This window comes from Pelecanus crispus, chromosome Z, assembly GCF_030463565.1.
Source record: "Pelecanus crispus isolate bPelCri1 chromosome Z, bPelCri1.pri, whole genome shotgun sequence".
Classification (NCBI taxonomy): Eukaryota; Metazoa; Chordata; class Aves; order Pelecaniformes; family Pelecanidae; genus Pelecanus; species Pelecanus crispus.
This window is the reverse complement of record NC_134676.1, coordinates 26,365,459-26,388,285: the sequence shown is the minus strand read 5'-3', so window position 1 is coordinate 26,388,285 and position 22,827 is coordinate 26,365,459. Positions and strand designations below refer to the sequence as shown.

At 43.4% G+C, this 22,827-nt stretch overlaps 1 protein-coding gene across 2 annotated transcripts in view; it reads left to right on the top strand.

Moving 5' to 3' along the window:
- The window catches only part of THBS4 (thrombospondin 4), a 39,618-nt gene extending 18,502 nt beyond the window's left edge, over positions 1-21,116 (top strand). For both annotated transcript variants that reach the window (XM_075727201.1, XM_075727202.1), the window contains exons 8-22: positions 1,941-2,078; positions 2,575-2,652; positions 6,804-6,956; positions 8,317-8,421; positions 8,658-8,765; positions 10,293-10,452; positions 11,143-11,261; positions 12,051-12,103; positions 14,061-14,254; positions 14,552-14,730; positions 15,688-15,736; positions 15,833-16,029; positions 16,526-16,698; positions 18,927-19,066; positions 21,055-21,116. In XM_075727201.1, the coding sequence (XP_075583316.1) occupies positions 1,941-2,078; positions 2,575-2,652; positions 6,804-6,956; positions 8,317-8,421; positions 8,658-8,765; positions 10,293-10,452; positions 11,143-11,261; positions 12,051-12,103; positions 14,061-14,254; positions 14,552-14,730; positions 15,688-15,736; positions 15,833-16,029; positions 16,526-16,698; positions 18,927-19,066; positions 21,055-21,116 (1,908 nt within the window). The remainder of the gene's footprint in view (positions 1-1,940; positions 2,079-2,574; positions 2,653-6,803; positions 6,957-8,316; positions 8,422-8,657; positions 8,766-10,292; positions 10,453-11,142; positions 11,262-12,050; positions 12,104-14,060; positions 14,255-14,551; positions 14,731-15,687; positions 15,737-15,832; positions 16,030-16,525; positions 16,699-18,926; positions 19,067-21,054) is intronic.
- The last annotated feature ends 1,711 nt before the right edge of the window (positions 21,117-22,827 follow it).

Here is a 22,827-nt window from a genome sequence, read left to right as displayed (position 1 = left end):
CACAGACAACCATGGTGAGAGACTCAAGCCAGCCTAAGGGAGAGCCCACTGGTACGGATGGATTCCACCTCCTGAGCCATACCCAGACTGAGGCAGAGCATGGCAATAATCTCCTCCTGCCATTTTCAGGTTTGGAGTGACTCTACCCATGACAGCAGTGGTGGGAAAACAAACCGAGACTGGTCTGTAGTGGCCCAAAATTGACATGGTTTTCTGTGAACAGTGAGGTTCTGCCACTGGAGATTGATGTGCCGTCGTGTTCCTGCCACCACTCCACATGGCAGACCTGATCTCACATTAGAAATAGCAAGGAAATTTTGCCAAAATGGTGTCATAAAGATACGGTCTTGCTTATATGAGGTCTTTATGTGGACACTGCTGCTGAAATGCCACCTAGTCTGGTGCGGTTTTGTTCACAGGTAAATATCTCCTTTAACAGATGGATTTTAACTTGTAGTTGCGCAGGGGGAAAAAAGAGATAATAAATGGCAATAGCTTTTCATTGTCTAACAAGAGGGAATGTGTCATATTATTTGTTTTCCTGAGTTAGCTGAGACTAAGAAGGAAAGTGTTTGTTTTTTTTTTTTTTTAAAGCTCTTTAGGACTCTCTTCTGGGAGAGCACCTTTCTACTGAATAAGCTATTTCTGTACTTCCTAATAACTGGCATTTAAAAAGAAGTTCATGTACAAATTCTGATAAAGACAAATCTAGACGCTTCCTCACTAAGAGCTGCCGTCATTTTTTCTGAGGCTGTTAGCATCTCTGCAATATGCTCCCTTATTCGTTACAAGTTTGAAGACATTACTTTCATATCCTGATGCCCTGTATCTTGGGAGCTGCAGCTCTGCTCTGTGTATGGTGTAATTTGAGTGCCCTCTGCTGCCTGCAATAAAAAATCCACAGCAAATAAGGAGCACAAAATGTTCTAGGTTTTACAGTCTCCTTATGCTAGTTATGGGCCTACTTCTAACAAATCTTTCCGTCAAACATGCTTTGATATTAAACATACCTTTTCTTGTTCCCTTGTGGGTCTTTGGTTACAAGTTATATGTTTGTTGCAGGCGGACATCTTCTGGCTTGTTCTCCCTCCATCTTGTGGATGTTTTTCTGTTAGTGATGGAGGGAGGAAAAAGGGCATATTTTTAAAACTCTTTCATAGTTCTTTCTCATGTTTCTTATTTATTGTTGTCTTTGAGCTATATGCAGCATGATGGCATGTTGATGTTTTTGGTATTTTTACAAATATTACCTATCAGCTAGTGTTGATATTGGAGAGGCAGCACTGCAGAATGTGGTTCCCCAACTGGCACCAACAAGGCCAGTGAAATGGGTCACAGCTGTTCTGTAAAACTGCATGAGGCAATGAAGTGAATGGTGTCTTCAGACCACAGATGGTGCTGTGGGCATGTGGTATTTTGGGAGAAGTGCTAAGGGTTGTTTGTGGGCCTCTGGTCTAGAAATGTGTGGGTGCCACTGACACATCCCTGCTCATCTGGCTCATGTTTGGGTTACTTCTGGCTATGGTATTTGCCCAAATACAAATGAGGGAAAATGTCGCTGCCACTTCTGTGTGTACAAAACACAACTGCAAGACCATTTGGTGGGTTGGCATTACGCAGCTTTCCTGATATTGCGGTCTGGAGCCTTCCAGGGGGCTGTCAGCCTCTGGGGGAGCTGAACCTGCCCCAAAAAAGGAAGGACTGGGGATCAGAGCTTAGGGTATCAACTATAATGGAAGACTGCAAATGTTACTTAAATTACAGAGATAGCTGAAGACCTATGGGGGTCAGAAATACCTGCAGAGACTGTTTCCTCTGCAAGCCAGCTCTGAACAGAAGACATGCAGACATTACCTTTGACTGAGAGGTCTGTGCACATAGTCAGAGTCTGGATGTTACAGAAGCACGAATGTGTGCTCGGTTCATTTTTTTCTTTGCAGTGTCGTTACAACCCTTGCTTCCCTGGAGTGCGATGTGTGAACACTGCTCCAGGTTTCCGATGCGAGACCTGTCCCCCAGGATATACAGGACAAACTGTGCAAGGGATAGGACTCAGCTACGCCAAGAACAATAAGCAGGTGAGCAGCAGCATCCCTGTGGCAACTGCCGTTGCAAGGTGCTGGTTTATATCAATGCATCTGTGTCGCATTTTATTTATACTTCAGTCATTCCGTAATTGCCTTGTGCAGTTAGGCAGAGCTCAGAGTGTTTCAATTAGAAGATCTGAGTTGTGTTTGCTTGGCTTTAATGGGAGTATTAACAGTCTAATACTCCGGACCTGTATGGAGACAAGACAAAATGTCATTATCTTCATAGATATCTCTGATCAATTTTAAAGGGGACTCTGTTGATTTCTGTAAACTGGCTTTGAACTAGGAAAAGTATGATAGAAAAGGCCTATTTTACTGTCATTTTTGGAATGCGTCTGTAGTGCCATACAAGGGGAACGTAGTTCTTGCCAGTTTTGGGAGAGGCTATGACTTTTTTCTAGACTTAAACTTTGGTGGCTTTTCTTCAGACTTGGATCTCTGATTGACATAGTTTTTATTACATGTTGATTTGTTTTATTGCTAGGTCTGCTTAGATATTGATGAATGTCAGAATGGTGGAGTTGGACTCTGCGTTCCAAATTCCCATTGCATAAACACTTTGGTAAGTACCTTTTCATTTGTGGCTTTAAAAAAAGTATTGTTTTAAAATTCCATGAGGCTAGGATTGGATTTATGGGTCTGATTGAAGAGCTGAATAACACAATTCGTTTGTTGGCTTCATCTAAACCAAAGAATCATTTCCTCTTTTCCGGGCTAATAATAAAAAAATCAATACTTGATTTGTCATTAACATGTCCATTTGAGCTGTATCCTTATCACTTTCCCTGAGGAACAGCAGGAACTCTTCTCTCCACACCATCCAGTTGTGTGTGTTTATGAGTATGTTATTGCAAGGATCCTCCTTTGAAAGATTAAACCTTTGCTTCCCCTCATCTCTTCCCACCTGGGAACTGCTGCAGCAAGCTGTTCCCCTGGGTGCTCTTTTTGTACGAGTAATGTCTTCACTTTGTTAGGGTATTTATACAGAACCAGATATCCCTCTAAATAAGTAGAGAGAAAGAGAGCTGCAACTGGTACAACACTTAATACCCATAGATACTAAATCCAGGAGAGCAAGCATAGCAGAAGTAGAAATAGTTTGAAAGATGTTAGGGTCCAATAGAAGGGGTGTACAACCATTTTAATGCTATGAAGCAAGTTGGACCTTTCACTTAGAATCACAGAATCATTTAGGTTGGAAAAGACCCTTAAGATCATCGAGTCCAACCACAAACCTAACACTGCCAAGTCCGCCACTAAACCATGTCCCTAAGTGCTATGTCTACACACCTTTTAAATAGCCCCAGGGAAGGTGACTCAACCACTTCCCTGGGCAGCCTATTCCAATGGTTGATGACCCTGACAGTGAAGAAATTTTTCCTAATACCTAATCTAAACCTCCCCTGACGCAGCTTGGGGCAGTTTCCTCTCGTCTTATTGCTTGGGAGAAGAGGCCAACACCCACCTCACTACAACCTCCTTTCAGGCAGTTGTAGAGAGCAATAAGGTCTCCCATCAGCCTCCTTTTCTCCAGGCTAAACAACCCCAGTTCCCTTAGCCACTCCTCATAGGACTTGTGCTCCAGACCCTTCACCAGCTTCGTTGCCCTTCTCTGGATGCACTCCAGCACCTCAATGTCTTTCTTGTATTGAGGGGCCCAAAACTGAACATGGTATTAGAATTGCGGCCTCACCAGTGCTGAGTACAGGGGGACAATCACTTCCCTGCTCCTGCTGGCCACACTATTCCTGATACAAGCCAGGATGCTGTTGGCCTTCTTGGCCACCTGGGCACACTGCTGGCTTATATTCAGCCGGCTGTCAGCCAACACCCCCAGGTCCTTTTCTGCCGGGCAGCTTTCCAGCCACTCTGCCCCAAGCCCATAGTGTTGCATGGGGTTGTTGTGACCCAGGTGCAGGACCTGGCACTTGGCTTTGTTGGTCCTCATACAGTTGGCCTTGGCCCATCGATCCAGCCTGCCCAGATCCTCTGTAGAGCCTTCCTACCCTCCAGCAGATCAACACTCCCGCCCAACATGGTGTTGTCTGCAAACTTACTGAGGGCGCACTCGATCCCCTTGTACACATCACTGATAAAGATATTAAACAGAACTAGCCCTAATACTGAGCCCTGGGGAACACCACTTGTGTCTGGTCACCAACTGCATTTAAATCCATTCACCACAACTCTTTGGGCCCAGCCATCCAGCCAGTTCTTGACTCAGTGAACAGGACACCTGTCCAAGCTGTGAGCAGCCCGTTTCTCCAGGAGAATGCTGTGGCAAATGGTTTTTCTCTTGATAAAAGGCTTTACCAAAGCCCAGGTAAACAACATCCACAGCCTTTCCCTCATCCACTAAGCAGGTCTCCTTGTCATAGAAGGAGATGAGGTTGGTCAAGCAGGACCTGCCTTTCATAGGGCCATGCTGACTGGGCCCGATCACCTGGTTGTCCTGTGTGTACTGGCCACTGGCAAATACTGTTCTGCTACAGCTGGCAGCACAGAGTGGGCTTTCTCCATAACAAGAGAAGGGTTGAAAATATTCTGCAGGTGTAAAGGTGGTCCTTTTGCAGCTAGGTATCATTGAGGCTACCAGTAGTGTTCAAAGTGGTGTGCTTTTCTTGTGAATAACCTTCTTTTTCTAGGACTGCATTCACTGTTCAATTAGTTTCTTTTTTTTATTTTATTTTTTTTAATTCTAGAACATTTCTGTCACATTTTGTATCTTACTGCATGACTAGACATGACCAGTCCTCTTCAGGAGGCCGTCAGGCCCTGTTTACAGAGGGCAAGAAGTGGCCTGCCACCTGTCAAAACAGAGTAGTGTGGGTTTTTTACTCCTGTCTCCCTTTAGAAACAGTGTGGTCTGGAAGTGCTGCCTTACAGGCTATTTTAATGCATACCAGGGCTTGATATAGGACAGAATATACTGAGCAAACTTAGCAGACTCCAGAAGATACTACCCTGGTACCCATTAGGAGAAGGTGCACGGGCTGGTATGTTTTACATAGGCCATACCATTTGCATGGCCCAGTGCTTATTTTACTCTTCAGTTGTATGTATATCTTGATCTTCAGCCTGAAAGTATGCAGACCGCACAGAGTTAAAATTTGGAATTGTCCTGTTTTCAGCTGGGATAGAGTTAATTTTTTTCCTGGTAGCTGCCATAGTGCTGTGTTTTGGATTTCGTATGAGAATAATCTAGATAACACACTGTTGTTGCTAAGTAGTGCTGACACTAGTCAAGGACTTTTCAGCTTCTTATGCTCTACTGACTGAGAAGGCTGGAGATGCACAAGAAGTTGGGAGGGGACACAGCTGAGACAGCTGGCCCAAACTGGCCAAAGGGATATTCCATACTATATGACATCATACTCAGTATATAAACAAGGGGAAAGCTGGCTGGGGGGCTGCTGCTCAGGAACTGGCTGGGCATCAGTCAGCAGGTGGTGAGCAATTGCATTGTGCATCACTTGCTTTGTATATTCTTTTTTTAAAATTATTATTGTTATTTTATTTCAATTATTAAACTGTTCTGATCTCAAACCATGAATTTTCTCACTTTTACTCCTCTGATTTTCTCCCCCATCCCACCAGGGGGGAGTGAGCGAGCGGCTGTGTGGTGCCTAGTTGCCAGATGGGGTTAAACCATGACAGGAATGAAGCTAGGAACAGACTAAAATAATGCCCAGTTGGGTAGTAAATGTATCTCTCTATCATGGTGGATAGACAGTTCCTCCAACAGGCTTTGTATGGGAAGAGTGAAGTTGCGTGAAGCACCTCAGTTTCATAAAGGGATGGATACACAGGTTTGACATCTGCCCGTTTCTGTTCCTTGACATGTCAAAAATAATTAATCTCTATAAGGAAAAAAGATTGTTTTCAATTAACTTTTATGTCATAGGTTGCAAATCTACAAGGGTGTGAGATAGACAAAAAAGCTACATTAGATGCCTTAAGATGACCCCTTTTTATCAGCATTTATCCATTTATATCTCATACAGTGATTGTCCCAGCACACACTGAGATTCCTTGGCTTAGCTCCTTTGGGTTTGTTTACACAAGAGAGTGGCACAAATATAAAATATATATGTATGCGTCTAGGTAAACCACTGCAAAAGGTTACATGGATGTTCTTATTGCAGTGTAAATGAGGATGACTGTCTTCAACTGCTGAGTTCTTTTCTGAAGAACAAGATCTAGCTCAAATTGGCTTAAAAACATTTAAGTTAAAAAAAATAAAATGGGGCAAAGACATGATGAACTTTCTTGCTCTCTTTGTTTAAAAGTTGTGCCCAGTTGAGTTTATATAAACTTATGGGTTTGCCTTATACTGAAATAAAAGCATCCAATCAGATTAAGCAGGTGCTGCTTAGAATTTTACACAAAGTTTTGGCCACCTGCAAGCAGCTCAGAGTGATGCTGGCAAGGACAAGGCATTGTGAAGAAGCTTTGCTGCTACATAACTTTTCTCTGGCTTAACAGAAGACTGGTCTAAACAGGTGACAGTTGACTGTGTTTTTTCAGCATGCACTGTGGGAGTCAAACCTGAATTTCATGTAGAAAATAAAGTTTGTTCACAGTGCAAGAGGCCTCAATGGATGAAAACCATGCCCAGCATAAGCAGTGTGACATGAATCTTGCTCACATGCTTTCTTTAAAAGAAAAAGAAGTCCTGTTAAAAGGCTGGCTAGTGACTTTTTGTTCTTACAGGGATCTTACCATTGCGGCCAATGCAAACCAGGATATACAGGAGACCAAGCCAGGGGATGCCAGGCTGAAAGGAGCTGCAGAAATCGAGCCCTCAATCCGTGCAGTGTCCATGCCCGTTGTATTGAGGAGAGGAGAGGAGAGGTGACCTGTATTGTGAGTTCATAAATTCATGCATTTGTACAGTGAAAAATAGCCTTTTTTAGGCTGGAACTGAGAAGGTCTTTGTGGTTGTTTTATACAGTTGGGTGTTTTAACCAGATTGTGGCACACTGGCCTAGACCAGCTACAAAAATAACTGAGCTGAGTCTATTTTGCAATTGTTTTCTTCTTGCAGCATGTCTATAAGGCAGCCATACTCGTATACCATATTTATTCTGTGTGTGTGATTAGATCTTTTGGGAATGGCTTTTATAGACTTTCTGTAGTCTCTTCAGAAAGGACTGTCAAGTGCCACTCTACAGAAGACATCACAAGGACAAATTCCTCTCCTGGTGCTCAGCTACATAGCTGTGAGTAGGGATCCTCCCTGCATACCCAACATGCCTGTATTTGCCTGCTGATAGAGATGTTTTTTTTCCAAGTGAGACCACAGATTCTAGGCGCAGGTAGTCTGTACTGTGCTTTCCAGTCCTGGGAGCAGAGGAACACCATGTGGCATACGACGTTTCATTTTAAGAGTCTAACTGAAGTATATTACTTAGTTTTTCCAGCTTGCAAGGGGAAGCAAGAAACTAATCCTGTGTCCTAAATTTGGATACAGTGCGTGCTTTTGCTGGCACTTGCTTTGGTCTCATTTGTAAGTACATCTATTTCAAAGAAGAATAATCTAGGACATTTTAAGTCCATGTAGTGGGAAGATGGCTAGATACTTGTGTTAGGCAAGTCCTCATTTTAAGGGGAGGCCAGAGTTTGACATGCAGTTCTATGCATGTATCTTCAGTTACAACACAAATTAGGCATTAGTTTGAAACAATGCCAGTTGGCTAGGAGAAATTTGTGTGCGGATGCACTTGCTTTGCTGATACAAACTTAGTAACTGTCAGTGCAGTTTTCTCTTAAAACATCCTCTAGTTGCAGATGTATTCTTGAGATACTGAACAAAACACAGTCATGTCATCTAAACATGGGCCCCTTGCTGAGATGCTAGGTGCATATTCTGCCTCCGTCCCCTCTTTTCTTTTTCTCCACCTGCAGGCAAGGAACCAAAATTGATTCCTGACCAGTGTCTAAAAGAAATCTAGAGCACCCACTGAAATCATTAGGTGTTGCAGGCACACATTCCATTTAACATCAAGTTTTAGCTCTTTCTAGCTGTGCCTAGATACAGAGAGCTTGAAACAAAGATTTTCTTTTCAGATTGAGAGATGCTGAAGTGTACCTCATTGTACTTCAGTGTCTGTCCATGCCTTCTTTATGTCAGTGTTTTCAAGATTGATGTGGGCTTTCCCTCTTGAATATTGCTACAGTGACTCATTAACCTTTTGGTAGTACTACCATGGTGTTTTATTGGTAGTGTGGCATTGGCTGGGCTGGTGACGGTTATATTTGCGGAAAAGATGTTGACATTGACGGCTACCCTAATGAAGAACTCTCATGCTCTGCTGAAAACTGCAGAAAGGTAAGAAATTCTTTTCTTAATCCTATAATAATTCAGAGCATGAAGGGGTAAAGAGGAAGAGTGGAAGAAACATGACTAGATGTATTAATCTTTTTTCAAGTTACTGAATTCCTCTGGATAAATTGTATATCATTTGATTAATTGATTAATTAAAACAATAATAGAAAAAGTTATTCAAATTATGGAGGCATCCAGTTTACCCATAGAACACCAGTCATGTCTCATTTTCTGTCTAGGACAATTGCAGATTTGTCCCAAACTCTGGACAAGAAGATGCCGATGGTGATGGGATTGGAGATGCCTGTGACGACGATGCAGATGGAGATGGCATTCCCAATGAGCAGGTGCTGTGTATAGATCAGGGTGCAGGGGTCTGTGCAAACAGAAGGATTTCACGTTACTGCAGTTGGCAGTGATTTTGAAATCTGGCTCACTACTATTTGCCAGAGTTTATCCCATACCCATCACTGTCAGCAGCTCTCTAAATCCTGTCATTTTCTTTTATATAATGCTTGCTATTATAGGACTTAAAAAACCCAGTCTGTCTCACCCAGTCTTAAATCCCACCAGTGTATGCTCCATTATTATACTTTAGCATTGAATTCTAGAGCTTTTTGTATACAGAACTTCTGTCATCCTCTCCCATAGCATGGCCTTCAGGAACATGACTTGCATTAGTGTCTTTCTTTTTAAAGAGCAGGTTGACCTGACATCACATTCCATGAGGGATCCAAAACCCACATAAATTAATGAGTGTCTTGCCAATAACTTGGAAAAAGCTATGAATCATGTTCTCAAAGTGAAGGAGGTTTCCATGTGGGTACACTACTGCAGAATGTATCAGAGAGTAAATTCAGACTGTAAAAGCTCTTTTGTTTTCACCCCATATACTCACATGCTCACTGTTGTTCCACATTAAGATCCTTCTGTGGTATTGCTTAATACACTTCCAAGGAAGACAACAAGAACACTTTACCCAGACTACAAAAGTCAATGTGGAGCTAGGGCAGACTAGCAATCACAGAAGGTCTGTCTCAGGCTGTTTTGCCACAGAGGCCAACCCTAAATTCTGGTAGCTTGAAACAACTGGTTTTATTAATGTTCTATAAGGGAAGATGGTAAATCCTCCTTCAACTGTAAATCTATATGCAGGCTCAGCACCTTTGCAATCAAGTAACTTCCATATTGTTGCTAAACTCTGTTCTGCCTCCGTGTGTACAAGAGGATGAGGTCATGGGTGTGCTAGATGGGAAAGGAAAGTTTACACCACTTTAAAGTAAAGTTTTCTCCATATGTCTCCTGATGGTCTTAGAGAGTGAATAGCAGCTTGGTTGACCAAAATAAAAGAAAAAGAAAGAAAAAAAAAGAAAAAACAACAACAACAAAAAAAGAAACCAAAAAAGTCTTGTACCTTTTTGCATCAAAAAGTCCTGTTTTTCCAAGTGTTTCAGCTTTGGTTTGAGTCTGTACCAGAAGGGGGCAACCGCCTTTCACGGAGAGCATCTACAAACCCTGTCAGGGTCTCTGAACTGCAGCTGTTGAGAAGGACCATGTAAGGAAGGCAGGGCACCAAAACAGGTTACTCACCATGGACGCATCCAAAATGAGACTCAGAAGTCAAAGTTATAAATAAAGCCTTATGATACTGGGTGTTTATGTTTAGGGTTCCCACGGTGTGGTTCAAAGCAAAGCTTTGAGGAAGCCAGTGAAATCTGATCCAGAGCTAATATTCACATAAAATATCAAACTGCTCACGGTAATAACTTTTTCTGAAAGTAGAAATAAATATAAGAGTTATAAAAATCCACTAAAGTAGAAATTAAAGATTCGGGGCCCATTTCATGTCTGATTTGGATCTGTGTCTCTTGCAGGATAACTGTGTCTTGGCTCCCAATGTTAACCAGAGAAACAGTGACCAAGATATCTTTGGAGATGCTTGTGACAACTGCCGCAATGTCCTGAATAATGACCAGCGGGACACAGATGGTGATGGGAAAGGAGATGCTTGTGATGATGACATGGATGGAGATGGTTGGTAATTCTTCACTTCCAGCTTCTCTGATGTTCTTGAAACTTGTGCACAATGTGCCGTGTGTTAGGAGATTTCCTGTCACCAGCTGCTAAGTGCAATGTAACACGTATTTCTTCATGGAACCTGTGTTTGGAATCCTTTTCATTTAGATTAATATATATCTTTTAGCCTCCATTGGAAGTACTGAACACGGTAACAGATAAACCAGCCCATGTTTCATATATAAGTTAAGGTCGTTGGTCGTTCAGTAATACCTTAAAGGTGCAAACATGTCCCAGAGTACCCAGCTGCTGCCTGTCCCAGATGTCCAAGAGCTATGTAATGTATTACTTTCATTGTTGTAGGGAGCTTGAAAGAAGCAAAAAAAATCACAACCCTTCAAATGTAATAACAAAGATGAAACATCCCATCCTGTAAGCTGTGATACAGGAACAGGGTAGAATGAATTATGTGTAATAAATGAAGTGTGTATGATGGGGTTGAAAGCTGTTTTTTAGGAAGGTGTTTCTAACTTCTATTAAATGAATGGATGCACACATAAGAAAGATTGCTGTGCAGGTTTATAATGTCATTGCAAGATTAAGTAGTTGCTGAAATGGAATAGTGTCTTTACTGTTCTTGATGTTTATGTTGTCCAATAACACATATGGGAATTGTTTTTAACTAACATCCAATCCACTTTTCGCTAGGTATTAAGAACCTTTTGGATAATTGTCAGAAGATCCCCAACCAAGACCAGGAGGACAAGGATAATGATGGTGTTGGTGATGCTTGTGACAGCTGCCCCACAATCAGCAACCCAAACCAGGTTAGCAGTCAGAAGGGAAAAATATCCTCATTTAGGGAGAGGGACTGCTGAGGTCCAAAAAGATGCAAGAGAATGAGACAGCTCATGCAGCCACAGTGTTTATCTTCTAACAGTAGGTATTTAGGAAAGTTTTATGGAGCTTCAAATTCTCCTGACATGGGAAAGGGGAACCACCAGGTATATTCCCATAGCTTGGGATGTTGTTTGCACCTCTGTCCTGCCAGTATCTTCTACTGTCATGCTCTGAAAAGTGGGCACGCTCCAGTCCCACAGACTCCAATGCCAGATTCCACAAAGTTGTGTGATTTAGCTACACTTGGTATTTCTTTCATTAGGACAAAATCCCGGTGTCCTTATTTAGCAAAACTTTCACTGCTCGTAGGTGAGAAGTCAGTAAGACTTTTCTTATGTTTTGAATTCTGATTAAGCCCCTTGTGACTAACAAAAAATGCTGGAAACTTTAGAGAAACATGGTAGACTTTCAAAGCTGCTTAAGAAATCAACCTTGGTTAGAAATGAGGGATGCGTATTTCCAGTAGTAGAGGAATCTTGCTTGAACTACTTATCTTGCTTGAACTGCTCTGTCTGGTTTTTTTTTTTTTTCTTTAATAAAACTGACTTTTTGGTTAGATGGATGATGTAAACAAAAAAACCCATTTTGTAAAACAAATGTGTTTCCATGCTTTGATTTTAATTGTATTTGATTTGTTTGTGGTTTGGTTTAATACTGCCATTTTAATAGATGCTCTCAGCAGCTGATAATGTAAGTTTCTCTGTTTCTTTTTGCAGTCAGATATTGACAATGACCTGGTTGGAGATTCCTGCGATACCAATCAGGACAGGTATGCTGTGTTGTGGCTTGTAAACAGCAGCAGGGAAGTGGAAGAAGCTAGTCTTGAGCTGAAGCATGCTACTGATTCCTGGAGAGCTGTAATTCCTCAGACTAGCCTGGATTTAATTCCAGTACCTCCTCAAAGAGATGTTATTTCAAAAACAATATTATGATTTATCAGCCTTGTTCGTTCACTTCTCTGCAGCAGTACGGTCACAGAGCCCTTCACCTTTAGCTCCGCATTCCCACAGGCTTCCTGTGAGTTCTGTGGGAGTGACATTCAGAGCAATTCTCTGGCTGTAAAACCCAGAGCACTGCTCAGAGTGTCTTAGTGAGGTAACATCTTTTTTCTTTTCTTTATTTTTCATTCCTCATTTCTTTTTTTCTTTAGCAGAAATTTCAAAGTTCTGAAACAGAATTTTATTGCCAAGTGTAAAACACTGGCAAATAAACCCCTTTGCTTTAGCACAGAAAGAATGGCAAGGCTCCTCTATAGCTTTTACATGCCCTGAGCATTCAGGGGAGCACATCCCATGACAAACTGCTAACACCTGGCTGGAAGCAGCTTCTGCATAGCCAGCTTTGGGGGTGGCAAGTCCTCCCCTGTGCTCCTTGCTTAAAGCAAGATGAAAGGGAAGTGATAAATCCTGTGCTGGCACAGCGTTTTACCAGCCATAGACAGCTGCAAGGTCTCACTCCAGGGCCATTGGTGGGTGCTGCTGTCTGGGACAATAAGTGTGGGGAACCCACTTCCCCTCCTCTGCAGGGAGCATTCCCAGTCTTGGGCCGGTAGCTGCCAAGGCCCCCCAGCTGGGAGCTGTTTTACTTTTAAGTAGATATGGCCTTGTCTTTTTCCTGTTTTAAGAAAGGACATGTTTTCTTTCTTTCTTCAAACCTAACTAGTGTGCATGAAATGTTGCCTGGTAGAAATGCTGTTGCTCTGCCAGAGGTTAACCTTGCAATAGATACATGTGCATTAGTTGCTCTGACCTAAAATTAAAGCACCTTTCTTAAGCAGGGAGAGATAGGTGGGAATATTCATAGCTATAAGCTGCAGCACTGCCTTAATTTGGCTGCATGTCACTTCGGCTTTGCCGGTGCTAGGCAAAAAGCTACTGAGGGGAAACATGCCTGCTTATCGCCAGAAACCATTTTGTTTATGGTGTGTGTACAAACACACCTGACTTCAGGCCATTTTTTTGCACAGATGCACTTTACTGTTGGCATGGAGAAACAAAGCAGCCACCCCATAACTTCCCAAACCCTTTTCTATAGTCTGTATCCCTGTTCCTGGTGACTCTTCGCTGTCACCAGCTGATGCAGCCATGGGCTGGAGGGGTGCTTTGGAGCTACAGACTTTCTCCTCTCTTTCTTACTGCGCAGCTCCCCTGCGGACCATAATGTAACAAAATTTGCTATACAGGAGGGTGAAAATGGTGCTTGTTTTTAAACAAGTCTGATTTCAGGTGCTCATGCAGAGTGTCCCTTAAATTTTCATTCACACTCACACCTGCATATTCATGACCACCAAGACATTTGTGGACATGTGTGACAAGGGACACCAGCTGTTGAGCTCTTGCTGTTTCCTGGGTGCCTTTTGATTGGCAACACTGCACTTCTTGGATGTGCCTTATGCACCCCTTAGGAGTGGATGTTGTTTGGGATCTTGGGCTCTGGTATCTTTTCCCTCTCCATGTAAGGCTTCTTTTTCTTTTCCTTATCTGGGTATTTTTATAACTCTAGGCTTACTCTTTATCTTCCTGCCACCTTATCATACAGTCTCTGTTTGTTCCGTATCTCCTCACTGTTCATCCATCTGAGTGACACCAGGTTGTGATGCCCCACTGGTCTGTTTCCAGCTCTGGGGGTGCCTCCAGTGTGTTTCGCGCTCAGGTACCTGTGCTGCCCCCGTGCAGAGGCAGGAGCTGATGCTGGCGTGCCATTTCTTTTTGTCTCTGTGCTCACAGTGATGGCGATGGGCACCAGGACAGCACAGACAACTGCCCCACCATCATTAACAGCTCCCAGCTGGACACGGATAAGGATGGGTTGGGTGACGAGTGTGACGAGGACGATGATAACGACGGCATTCCTGACCTCTTGCCCCCAGGCCCTGACAACTGCAGGCTGGTCCCCAACCCAGGGCAGGAAGATGATAATGGTAAGACGGGCATTCAGGAGCCATTTCTGTGCTTAGGCACTACATCCTTCCCCAGGCATTACACATATGCACCAGGATCTGACACAGTCTCCACATATGCATACACTCACCCCAGGAGGGTCCCCAGCACACAGGGGCTTTTTGGCCAAGGCAGAGGCCCTCTGGTCCCCTCCCTGGGCATCGCGGCCATTGAGGCTGAGACTCCACCTGCTTCTTGGACACCCTGATGCAGTGGGTCGGCCAGATGTGGCTACTTGTGGCACCGTAAATCTGCTTTCACTTCTCCAATGCATTCAGGTGATGGAGTTGGGGATATCTGCGAGTCTGATTTTGACCAGGATACAGTGATTGATCGGATCGATGTGTGCCCTGAGAACGCAGAGATCACCTTGACAGACTTCAGGGCCTATCAGACAGTGGTGCTGGACCCAGAGGGGGATGCACAGATTGACCCCAACTGGGTGGTTCTGAACCAGGTAAAAATACATCTGGTCTTTCTTACCTGTCTTGAGAAAGATCATTTGAAAACCACAGTAAAACTGTCTCTGGAATTGCTGGACCTCTGGCAAACAAGTGAAAAGTGGAAGCTGTTGGTAGGTTGACTATTTTACAGGAGTTATAATGAAGGAACTTTCTTTTAGCATATGATAGCTTGAAGCTTGATGCTCCTAATAATCCAAAATAAGTACAGGTTGGTCAACTTGTTCTGGGTGAATTTCACTGCTGCCAAGAAGGCAAACACAAGACTCCTGTGTCACCCTATTGAAATACTTCCATAGCGAACAGTTTCATGAATCATACCCAGAATTTGAATGTCTGACCTGCTGTATAGCAGAGCATTTACTCCTAGATGGAGTCCAATAACCATTATTTACACTAACAGATTTTAGTCTTCAGGCGGCTAATGTGTTCTGAGTCACAAGGAATGTGCAGTTTATTCCCAAATTTATTGCCAAAGTCTCTGCCAAGCCAGCTGAGATGGATACACCTTCCTTAACCCAGTCCTGGCAGTCAGTTTAATCCTGAACTCCATGATCAAACTGTATGAGCTAAGTCTAGGAAAAGCTCTCTTCCCCTGCCAGCCCTCTTTCCACCCCCACCCCCAGTCCCATCTCGAGTTCTGGCCAGGTTCAGTCATTTTCAGAAGACTGGGGTAGGGAAAGAAAGTATCAGACTACCAGTATGGCCAATTCTGCAATGGGAAAAGAAAAATCCGTCCCAACTCAGGGCACAAAAGCAGCTGAAACTTTAGTATTTGATTATTATTTGGTTATAGGTCTCATTTTAATTCAGAGCTGCAAGTGTTACAGACATATTGTGAGCAAACAGAGGAGATGGATGGAGGGGGTGCTAGAGGGAGGCCAGAAGAGGCTGCCAGGCTTAGCCAACCCAGCTTGTCATGCATGCTAACCACCCTGAATTTACTCTTACAGGGCATGGAAATTGTGCAGACTATGAACAGCGATCCTGGCCTTGCTGTTGGTATGTACCCTCTTAGATTCAAGTTTTACAACAGAAAACGTACAGCATATGAACATATTTTCTGCAGGCTTCTTTATAACCTGTGTGTATCCTCAGGTTACACTGCTTTTAACGGCGTTGACTTTGAGGGCACTTTTCACGTGAACACAGTGACAGATGACGACTACGCTGGCTTTATTTTTGGCTATCAAGACAGCTCTAGCTTTTATGTAGTAATGTGGAAACAGACTGAACAGACATACTGGCAAGCAACTCCCTTCAGAGCTGTTGCAGAGCCTGGCATTCAGCTAAAGGTACTGGTTGTGGCTCCTAGCTGGGGACACAGTGGTCACCACAGTCTGGCTCTGCCACGTGACTGCCATGGGCTAAGCTGCCATGCCACGCATTGGCTAAGCCATCGCAGTGCGTGTTGGCCGTGCTGCCCACTGCTGTTAGCTCCCTGCAACAGGTGTCAAAACTGCGAAGTCAGGCAGCTGCCACACAGCCCTTTTAATAGCACTATTTTTTAAGGAACTTCATCTCCAGTCTTGCCCCTGCTCATCAGCTGGAGTGCTTAGTCTCTGCTCTCATTGTGCTCTGACTGTAACTGGTCAAATTGCCACCTCCTCCTTGGCCCACGTACTCAGTTGCTTTTCCATGCACGCAGTGGCTGCAGTTATGCAAGAAGGTAGGGGCTTGTGAGCAGGAGGGGGGTTGCTTCTGCAGACTTGCTCCCTGCTACAAAAAGACGTAGAGCTCCTGAAAATGACATTTCTCTGTGGTCAGCATTGGAAAATTGTATTTCTGCAGGCTGTGAAATCTAAGACAGGCCCTGGCGAGCACCTCCGCAACTCCCTCTGGCACACGGGGGACACCAGTGACCAGGTCAGGCTGCTATGGAAGGACCCCCGAAATGTAGGGTGGAAAGACAAAGTCTCCTACCGCTGGTTCTTGCAGCACAGACCCCAGATCGGTTACATCAGGTAAGAGAGGAAAGGATAGATAAGGTGAGTACAGATCCATGTCTGCCTAAACTGTCGTTTCTCAACACCTGATTCAGATGATAATCTGAGAATTTATAGTATGTCTGGGCTTTGCACTGCTGAAGCCTTATAACAGGTTAGACTTTTGAAATTCAGCCTGCAGTTCTTATCCTAGGAAAGACAATTCCAAGCAAAGCCTATTTGTAACTGAAGTTTTCTACCATCTGGCTGTTTCAACTGTGCCCTACCCTAATAAGCCCTTCTCTGGTTTTAATACCTTGTTTTCCAAGCTACTCCTGGCCACTGATCTGAAAAACAATGCATTTCAAACTGTTTAAATGTTGATCTTTTAGATTTTTTTCTGGAATTGTGATAGTTCATTTACATATTTTGGGATAACAGAATTAATAAAAATTGTCCACTTAAAGGTTGTGATCCTAACTAAGATCAGTGATTATCCTGACGTGATAGATTTAAGATTACATAACATATATCAAGAAAGTTTGTCAAAGCTATGTAATGCATGTTATCTATTCTTATTCTGTTATTTGGAAAAAAAAACTATTTAAAAAATAATTCACCTTATTCTGTTATTTGGAAAAAAAAACTATTTAAAAAATAATTCACCATTCGGGAGGAATTGTTTCACTCTGCAACATCCAGATCAACAGGAATTATACTTGTAGATCAAGGTTGATGTTAAAGTACAAAAAATAAACTGTTCTGGCATCATCAGCTCAGGTTTTGCAACCTTATAATAGAACAGAAATACAAGTAAGTCAGTTGTCCTTCAAAAAATCCCCACCCTGCAGTTGAGATGCAGTAACTTGATGGTATAATTATTCCACTTTTCTGGTGCAGAGCATCATCTTCAGCGGTAGCTGGAGTGAATAGGTTTGACTTTATGCTAAAATGGATTAAGAGCATTTATACTGTCTATTATTGTGTCCCAGCCACAGGGCAGTCGTGAATAGATCTTGGGTGGCAACTTTTGTTTAGACCGAGCTGTTTGTGAAGCTGCTTCACGAGCAAACATCTGTCTGTGGCTGCAGTCTCTCCTGCCAGCGTAATTAATGCCCCCTGCAACTGGGAAAGGTAGCAAAGTCAGTGTCACAAAATCCTTCAAAAACTAGAGGCAGCCAGGCCTAAAGCGAACCTCTGCCTGCTCTCTGTCCACATCTCACTGTTTAGGCCAGATGCCACAGACCATAATGTGTCTAGCAAAGGTTTTCCTAGGCTTCCTTGAAGCCTAGGAAGAAGTCACTGGAGCCATTCTCTCCCATGGAAGTTTGAAAGACAAGTTCTATTCATTGTATAGATACTTTTGAACTGCCACAGCAAATCAGGAAATCAGGAAATAAACTCAGGAACATAACAGGAATTGGGGTGTTTTTCTTACTTTATGAAAAAACACAGGAACTTCCTTTCCCTTCACCACTCGCTATTTTCTTGCATGTCAGACCAGCAGTGTCCTCATTGAAAACAGGGCCCTCCCGGCTCAGCATCCTCTAAGCCCTTTACCCAGTACCCCAGAGGCTGAGGACTTGGTGTAGACAGCGCTGCAACAGCTCAGCTGGCTCCGGCGCGGTCCTGCTCAAGCCCTCACTACAGGGCACATGCTGAGGCGCTGGCAGGGCACAGCTGTTCCCAGAGCTATTTGGGAATTTGCCTATGGGTTTTGTAATAAGAAGATGACAGATCATCAAAACTGTTCCTGGAATTAATCATATTCACATTTTTAAAGAAATCTCACACTCAAGTTTTAAGATTCCAAGCGGCTTGTTTGAAACTTTGCTTATTCAAAAAAAAAAAAGTTTAGCTTCAAACCATGTGAGACAATATCTATCTGGCCTTCTTCAGCCAATCTAGTCTGGTTCTCCCTTTCTCCTATAACTATCAACTGTGGAAGTTTGCAAGAGTTAAAGCTCTTAGCCTGACTTACTACAGGAAAAAACATTCCAAGGCTTTTTTGTGGGATGTGTAAAAAAAAAAAAAAAAAACAAACAAAAAAAACCCCCACCACCAAAACACCCTCTCTGCCCAGCTCTTGCTAGCGTGCAGCATTGCTCCAGTTCCCAGCCTACAGAGGAGCTATCTTAACCGCTTTTTCTCCCCTGGGCTAGATGGGAGGATAGCAAGGCTAGAATCACCATGGATAATGAAATTACTTCTGTGAATGTTGCAGTGTTGGAAAAGACCTAACAGAGCTTTTGTTTGCTTTCATTAAGGGCAAGATTTTATGAAGGCTCTGACCTAGTGGCAGACTCTGGCGTAACTATAGACACCACAATGCGTGGAGGACGGCTTGGAGTTTTCTGCTTCTCTCAGGAAAACATTATTTGGTCCAACCTGAAATATCGCTGCAATGGTAATGTTGCTCCTACATCATTTTAGCTAACAACTCGCAAGTGACCATGAAGAACCGGTAGTGTGGCTGTTGGATTAAGCCATTTTGCATCCTTTCCTTTGCTTTTCATTTACAAGTTACTCACAGCTGTGAAACGCCTCCCCTGACACCAGCAGCACACTGCAGCCCAGCCAGACGGGAACTAACACCTCACAACCGCTCCTCCCAGAGCAGTCACTCTGCGGCAGAGATTGTGCCAACTAAGTAGTATAGCTGTCATCAGAGAATTAGAAACGTTATTTAAAACCAGCCAACTGTGAGAGTTGTACATACAGAATATACTGAGGCCATCATGTATGTAGGGTGCCTCAAGTTCTGTATACAAGGTGAAATAAATCTGGAGAGTCAGCGGGATCAGTCACCAGGCATCAGTGTCACTCGCATACTTGCTGTTTGCTCCCATCTGTGGGAGGACAAGATGAGAAGATGCCCTTCCTCCCACGCAGGAATCCTTCTCAGACTCTGTGGGAGCATGCTGGCTCACTCCTCTTGGGGCAAGAGCCTCGCAGCTTAGCCCTGATCTCCCACTATATGGAATAACTCAAACCTTGGTCGCACACAGGCTGATCATGTCGGGGTATTTCTGCCCTGGCAGGAGTTCAGCTAGCTTGAAGTGGGGTTGGAAGGGCTGTTCCCCCACTTTCAGCATCAGTCCCTACCTGATGAAGGCAGCCTTAGGAAAGTAAGTTACCAGCCAAGTTGGAATAGTTTCCTTGTCTGCTTTCCCTGGATCCAAAAAGCTCAGCCCAGGTCTGCAGTGGACACAGCCACTGCATGGCCAGACTCTGGCTCTGTGGATTGTTCCGGTGATGGACCCTGGCTCTTGGGTACTCGGTATGCCTAGGCTGGCACTTGCAGGTCATAGTTAAACAGGGGAACTTTTAGACAGTGGTGCTTACAATTAAAAATTACTTGATAAGAGTCTCAAACAGTATGTGGTTTCCCAGAAAGCATGTTTCAAAGCTGCCACTGAAGTTGCAGATGCTTTCCTGGCTGTGAGCAGGCAGAGGCTTTGCTGCAGGCACTGCAGTAAGTCAATGAAACCCACTCAAAGAAGTCTCTGGCGTCCCCAAGTATCCCTGCTTTCATTTCAGACAAGTTCCTACATTTGTGGAAAAAGCTTAAAAAGCATTTTCAAGCCTCAAAAAAAGAAGTTATCAACAAAAAGCAAAGGACTTTCCCCTTTTTTTGTGTATACTGTGTGTATTTAGAGAGTTACTTCCTTTGTTGAGTTTGGAGTTACCGTTCCAGCATCAGGGTAGAAATAACCGGAGTAAAGTTAAGTTCAGGCAGTTGAGTTTCATTGCTGTGGCTCCATCTTTGGCTGCAGCTTTAGCTCTATGGTTAGCTCTGTGGCTCTCCAGGTAAAATGTTCTGGGATCTGGCAAAGGCACGCTGCAAACACAACGCTTCAAACAGACCTGTAGTCACTTTTACGACATTGACCCAGCTCCAGCTCCCTTCACCAGTTCTGAAATTTTTCTACTAGTTGCTATGGGTCCTTGTGTTAATGTTTCTGTCCCTTCTTGTGGCATGGGAAACCATCACAGGGAAGTTAAATTAGGGTACGTGAGAAATAGCAATGCCCACGCTACAAACATGTCTAGGGTGCAGAGCAAGACAATGATTTTTTCTGCCTTTTTGGTCAGTGTTTATTAATAAGAACATAAAAGTGGAAGCCACAAAGTTTTTGGGTGGAAATGTATTTTGAAGATTGACAGTACTCCATTATGGGCTGGCATTGTAGCACTTGCTGTGTTGTTAGTCGCTCCACGCTTTTCAGTGGTTTACAGCTGAAACTGAAAACATTCCCTGTTCATTCTTAATGTGTAAACAAAAGAGAAAGGCATGTTACCTAAAAAAAAAGAGTAGATGGATAATTCATTAATTTAAGTGCTCCTTCATTTTGTCAGAAGAGACTAAACTTTTCCATATTTTCCTGTTTTCAGACACCATCCCAGAGGACTTTCAAGAATTTCAAGCTCAGCAATTTGGTGTTGGGGATATTTAAGAAGGAAAAGCAAACTAACATTGCTATCGCAAACAATAAAACAATGTATTTTAAATCCTTATATGATTGTTGTAAGAGTGCACACCGCAGCTTGTTCTCATTGATGTGACTATGTCAGACTTTTTTTTGTATAAAAGTGAAAATAAAAAGGAGACAAAATAGACTGGGGCTTCACTTGTTTTCATATTTACCCTAAAATCGAGGGAGCAGCATGCAATGGAGTGACGCTTGCTTAAAACAGTCTCAGGAAAAGTTTGACTCTCTTGCCATTTTGGATTCAGTATTAAACATGGTGGGAAAGAAAGCACAATTTTGTCTGTCATCTGGAATGTGTCAGAAACAACAGGTTGCATCCGGGCATGAAGCAGTTAGGAGCTGTCTGGCCAAGCCCAGGGCTTCTTAGTGCCTGTGCAGTCCTGCTAGGAAGAAGTTTTATCTGTCTCCTTTAGAGCAGTTTAAGTCCTTCGAATACTTAGTTACCTTTGGCAGACCTCCTCTAAGAACTCTGTTTGTTAGACCTCCCTGCCCTCCCACTTCTAGAAAACTACGAGGACCAGTATCACATCCTTTAAAAGCCAAAAAAGCTGACTGCAAGGTGGCGTAGTCACATCTTATGACTTGCATGTGACTAAAACCAAAAAAAGACATATGGAGATAAATGCAGAATCACTATAGAGAGAAAAAAAACACATACACAAAGCCAGGCTTTCACCAGCTGTCCCCACTCAGAGCTGAGCTCTCTCAGCAGGTACTGCAATCTTATGAAAATAAGTTACCAAGTTAAAAAGCCAAAACACTGTGCTAAGTGTTAGTAACCATTAGGAAAGGACTGGAAAACAAAAAGCCAAAAAAAATTGTATCACAATGCACTCCATAATTCTAAGTATAGAAAGGTGTTGGATACCATGTGCATTTCTACTACATTCTTTTTCAAAATGGAGCTAGGAAAGGAAGGGAGGACAAGCTCCAAGGCCAGCTGAAGAAAAGGATATGGCAGCCTATAGGATAATTACTTTTAAAAGGACAATGGGAAACAGTACTTTAGCTTTGGGTGGAGAGGGAGGGAGGAAATATGGTGAGGGTTTTAAAAAATCAGAAGTAGCCCTAAGAAAAGGAACAGCCACAGCTCGCTCTTAGCACAAGAATACAGGGGAAACGCTGAGTTAAATTATCAGATGAAAGCATCAAAACAAAAAACATTTCCTGTTCTCAGTACAATAAAAATACCCTTAACGCTTATGGTGCTATCTAAGGCTCGGGCTATGAGAGGAGTTTTCACCGCGGGCTTGTCCACCATTGCCAAGGCTTCTGGGAGCAGCACGGCCCTGGGGCCTGTCCCACAGCAAAGAGCACGACGCAGGAGCGTCGCCCTGGCCTGGCACGTCACCATGAAAGGTCCTCCAGTTTCAGTCCTCCGTTCCCCTTGGCTTCACCAAACCCAACTTCACTCACCAGGTTGTCAACGGAGGATTGAAAGGCTAGTTACTTTGGAGCAACGCAGAGGGTATTGTCAAATTATGCTTAGGAGATGAGAAAAAAACCCCATCTTTTTCTAGCTGAGCATAGGCTGCAACAGCAGTATCATTCATTTATGAAGGAGAACACAGACCATAAAGCAAATTTACATCTTCCTTACCATGTATTTGCAGTGCACACGCTTTGCGCACGTGGTCTCCTCCCACCCCGACCTGCCTGCCGCACGTGCTGCTCC